The 5,213-nt window shown below is 48.1% G+C and overlaps 1 protein-coding gene across 1 annotated transcript in view; it reads left to right on the top strand.

Annotated features, from left to right (window-relative positions):
* PITX2 (paired-like homeodomain 2) overlaps positions 1–5,213 on the top strand; it is a 30,090-nt gene that overhangs the window by 1,231 nt on the left and 23,646 nt on the right. The window contains exon 2 of the mRNA XM_015413658.1: positions 439–576. Coding sequence (XP_015269144.1) covers positions 439–576 — 138 coding nt within the window. The remainder of the gene's footprint in view (positions 1–438; positions 577–5,213) is intronic.

Here is a 5,213-nt window from a genome sequence, read left to right as displayed (position 1 = left end):
GAGAGAATCCTTGGCGATGGGGGGGGGGGCTCACTTGGTGTCAGTCGAGGCATTCCGGCTTAACTGTTTGCGTCTCGAACTCGCACATATTTAGAGGTCTGATCACCTCCCCCCCTTTGTGTGTGTGTGTGTTGGGGGGGGGTCTCTGCCATCGAGAGCTGTTAAGGCTGCTCGCAAACATTGGCTTGGCTAATGAGGCGGGGTGTGGGTGGAGGGGAGAGGTGCTCAGCTCCGAGAAGGGCACCCTTGACCTTATCACAAATGTGAAAACGACGCGGGCTCGCTTCGCTTTCTGCTTCACTTTCCCTGTTGTTGTTGTTTTTTTCCCCTTTTCTCTCTCCCTCCCCATCTCTCCCTCTCTCTGTCGGCCTCTCCTTTCCTCCCCTCGGAACAACGACCTTCTTTCTTTCTTTCCCTCTCTCTCCCTCTCTCTCTCAGGGGTACAGCCTTCCGCTGTCGAATGCCTGTTCTCCAAAGATTCTGATATTAAAAAAGGAGAATTCAATGATTCTCCGGAGAGCAGGAAAGAGGGGTCCAGCAGCAAACTATTCGGCAGGCAACACGCCGGCGCCAATGGTGAGTCCCTCCGCCCCTTGCCGGGCAGCCTCCTAGCCAGGCTTCACACACACCCCGCCTCCCCCCTTTCCCCCCTCCCCGTGAAGGGCGGCGTTAGGTGTCACCCACGTTCTCACTGAGATCGACAGGGACATCACCACCCCGCAGTGGATCCTGGCGGCAATCACAATATCCGTGAATCTTTTCGATCTGGGCCGGGGGAGGGGGAGGGGGGGCGTCGGTTGCTTTTTCCTTTTCTTTCCGAACTTTCTGTTAAGAGGCTGTTGAATGCTCTGAGGCTGCCCGGTGCGAGCGGCTCCGACATCCTTCCTGCCACTTTCCCCCCTTCTTTTTCTTGCCTTCGCGCCTAAGCCGAGCCTGTTGCAGTGCAACAGCGCCCTCTGGTGTTCAGGTCCACGGGAGCGGGGGGGGGAGGCGGAGAGAGAGAGATGAATCCGGACGCAAATACTCGTTTGCCAAAGTTGTTCGGGATTTTCAGTGTGAAGAGCTAAATTCCGCTGAACGTGCATCTTTTGTCTGGGGCGTATTGGACGGTATTTGCAAAGAAACGGTGGCGCACCAGCAACACGAACGTAGCGCCACCGAGAGAGCCGCGCTTTTCCGGTTGCCCCGCCCCCCTTCAAAAGCTCTGACGATTCTTGCGAACGATATTTCTCTGGTCCTCCAGGTAAAAATAAACGGGTTCGAAACATGTCCCTTCGGTTTGTAACTGCGCGATCCAAGGCAGAGCTATCCCAGGATAAACTCACTGAAATCAATGGGTTTAGACTGAAATAACTCTGTAAAGGATTGCGCTATAAGGATACCCAGAAGACCGTGTCTCGGGAACCTCTTCAAAAGTAGGATGGCAGCATGAGAAGGTGTCTTAAAACGCCTATCAGAATAACAGACTGTCTGAAAGTGCTTATTTCAAGCTAAAGGCTGCGTTGCTCGACTAAAACGAATGCAATTCCAATTCAGTTAAAAAATTTAAAGATGTTTTGGACGCAATTGTGCTCAGCTTATTTAAAATGACATAACTCATAACTGAATGTTCTTCTAAGGGGGAGCTTCACAGCCCTGTTGTACAAATGTTTACTTCAAAGTAACCCCCACTAAATTCGAAGGCCTTACTTCCTCAGCAAGAAAGAAGGTCGTCCCCACGTTGGTGTACGCGCGTGTGTGTATGTGTGTACATACGTGGGTATACATTTAGAAAGCACTAATTGACTACCTAGCCTCCAAACTTCAAAGAAGCAGCCTGACTGACTTTGTTGGAGTTGTTCGAGAGACAATTATTTGCACTTGTCCTCAGTCAGGACACAAAGGCATGGCTCGCCCCATTTCTTGTGTCCTCCAACGCCTACCTAATTTCTTTCCAACAACATACATTAAATTAAATTTTAAAGGGGAAATACGGGATGAGTATTTATGAATAAGTATTTTGACTACTTACTGTTTTAAAAAAACAAAAACCTACATATATTATTTACTAATAAGACAACTTTTCGGGACCCTATTTAGCCGCATAAGCGCGCCCTGAACCACTTCCGCTGTAGATTGGTTTACAGCCTCTACCCACCCGCCTGTTTCGATCAAAAGGTGCCACCATCGATTATGGGAAATGTTGTTGTTGTTTTAAGCAGTTTTAGCTTAAAAGAAGAAAGTGAGCTAGACTCCGAAATCACTCCCAAACTTTTAAAAACACAGTCCAGAGGCGAACTGGCTTACTAAGCCTTGCAACTGCAATCTAGAGAGGGGTACTGAAATGGGGGGGGGGTGTTGGGAGGATGCCAAGGTCACGGCTTTGGCCGAGATTTAAAGGAACCAAAAAGTTGAGATTGTAACGCGCTCCTATTTGGAAGCGACTGGTGTGTGTACCTAGTCACAGGCTGCGATCACACTTTCAATCCCCTTTCAGACAGTGCACTTCCCAACTGGATTTTACGATGTGAACTGGCAGAATCCAGTGAGGAAGTGCATTGAAAGGAGATTGAAAGCGGGTCATTTAGTGTGTGTGTGACCGCAGCCTCAGTCTGCCACTAGAATTACGACTCTTTGCAATTCACTTTGAAGCTTCGTGTAAACTCTCAGCGGCTCGACGCACGAGTAAGTCCCGTGTAATTCGATGGGCATTTTCCTAGGGGAAAGCGTCTTTAGACTGGCCGCCTGAGAAACAGTTTGGAGGGACGTCCCAAGGGAAGCGAATCGTTGGTTTCCTTGGGCCCCTGCCTTTGAGAGATCTGCCCACGCGAGCTTCTGCCTTGGACGAACTCACCCAGAGCAACGAACTCCTGAGCCTCTACTCGCTTCGTAGGGCTGTCCGAACACACACGCACAAACGCACGCGCCTCAGACCGCAGTGTGACCTGGAAGAATGGTGGGGGGGGGGCTCCTTCTGAAGTTAAAGTGTGTTAAGGGGCAACTAATCCGCTTTAAGCAATAGGGGGATATTCTCCCGGTAGCCAATCCATGGGACTTACCTCTAAGCGAGTGTTTCACTGTGTAAGTATTTTCTCATGCTCTGTGACCTTTCCCACTCCCCCTTGCTGCGAAATACAGGACTGTTTTTCTAACTAGTCATTAGAAGGCAGGGCTTTGGACCTACACGTTACATTTCCTGCCCGGCACAATATCCGTAGCACCCCCTCTCCCCCCCCCCCACTTAGAATCAGGAGGGAACTTGCTATCCAAATATTTTACGAAGCTGTTTCAATAAATAAAATCGCGGCCGATGTATTGGAATTTAGAATCGTGGGAGGAAATGAAGCACCGTCTGCCGGCTACCATCTCGATTCCTAACTACTTTGGGGACCGAGGCCGAGCTGTAAGTGTAACCGCAGAAAGGGGACCCTCAGAGGCCTGTTTGGGGGCATTAGACGAGGGCAGGCCCCGGATGCGAGAGCGCTCTCGTCTGATAGTCCATCAGGCCAGATATTCTAGCGGTGGCCTGGAGGGTCAGTCTTGAGTTCCGCTCTCAGCCAATCAGCAAAATCTGCAAGAGTTTAACAATACTTAGCTCAAGGTAGCAGTGCCGTAACTAAACAGAGGGCGCAAAGCATTGGAGGTGCGCGATCCAGCTAGATTTAAGCCGGTTGGGCTCTCACAGATTCCTGCCAGAGCCAGGGCTGAAATCCATCCCATTGAGGCGGGGGCTTAATTTGCGGGTGCATCCTGTCCTTTGGGGTTCGGGGAAAGGCTTGGGGAACGCCTTGTCCAGCTCAAGAGGTCTAGACAAATAGTGGGCGCGATCCAGCCCTTCAGAAATCCTCCACTCAATTCAAGGGGACAGATATTTAAGGGCGTGTTTAATTCCTGGCTACTTTCTTTGCGAGAAAGAAAATCCCATTTATTTCCGATTGAAAGTGTTCCGCCGGAACCTTGAGTACCTTGAATCGGAAAGAAGTGTCTCTGAGTTACTTGCTTTCCTTGCAAGTCAGAACAAACGGGAGTCTCTCTCGAGGCTATAATATTCCGTCCAGTGATCGAAACGTGGACTGAGATCAATTCCTCGAGAAGGTGGAGGGGGGGTCCCGTTGAAATGAATGGGAGATGCGAAAGATCACCTTACAGCTAGGTCAATGGGGATTCCGCACTGTGCTAGTTGCACAGCACCCATTCACTACCATGGGTGACTCGTGTCCATTGGTTTTGGTAGTAAATCCCATTGAAGCTAATGGAGAGGATTTAGCCTTGCCACGGCGTGGTTGTTGACGTTAAGAACCAAAGAACACAAATCCCATCTAGAGCAGATTTCCAGACATCTGCCAGCCTCAGGGAAGTTTGCTTTCTGCCCATTTCTTGAAATACTCTGAGTTTCTTCTAAAACACAACCGCGGGGGTGGATCAAGAGGCTGAAAAGTAGGCATTCATTTGCCTTTTAATCAATAAACTCTTAGGATGACACAAGTTATTTTCTTTAAGGCAAATCAAAGTTTAGGGCATTTTTCAGCATCAGAAACATCAGGTCTCTCTACATCTAAAAGCCGCGCGCGCGCGCGTGTGTGTGTGTGTGAGAGAGAGAGATTCTGATCACAAATTGTTGAATTTTACTGAAGGGGAACCTATAAAACAAAATTCCCCATTGTACCCAGAGGGTGACAATGAACTGATCGGTGCTTCACTTTGTGTTGGGTGATAGTGAGATACTGAAAAAATGGTATTTAGCAGAGATAATATAGTCCAGCAGAGCCAGAGTAAAATAATTCAGACTCAGAGTCCATGTGTGATTAAAATATAAAGATTTTACTAAATTCTAGCATGGGAAGGGTAATTGGGATGAAAATAACAAAAGAGCACAAATCGGCTACATCCTTACACTACAAAGACAAAACTAGAAGAGAGAATGGCTGCTCTCCTTCGTCTTCAGAACAGCAAACAAAGATGGGAAGAGAAGCCATAAAATGGCAATACACCTTGACAATTTAGTCCCAATCAAATTCCTGGATCAGGAAAAAAATTCCCGGGCTTCCTACATCTAAAGAACATTGGTTACATGAGAAACATGTGACTTCCTGTGAGTAACATAAACAAACATTTAACCCCAGATATACTGAGTGTTTTCAACTTGTAATACTGTTGGGTTTTGATAGTGAGATATTGAAAAAAATAAATGCTAAAACACTTTGACACTTTCGTCCCAATCAAACTCCTAGATC

This window comes from Gekko japonicus, unplaced genomic scaffold (assembly GCF_001447785.1).
Source record: "Gekko japonicus isolate JY-2015 unplaced genomic scaffold, Gekko_japonicus_V1.1 scaffold517, whole genome shotgun sequence".
NCBI classification, from domain to species: domain Eukaryota; kingdom Metazoa; phylum Chordata; class Lepidosauria; order Squamata; family Gekkonidae; genus Gekko; species Gekko japonicus.
This window is presented reverse-complemented; position numbering and strand designations above follow the sequence as displayed.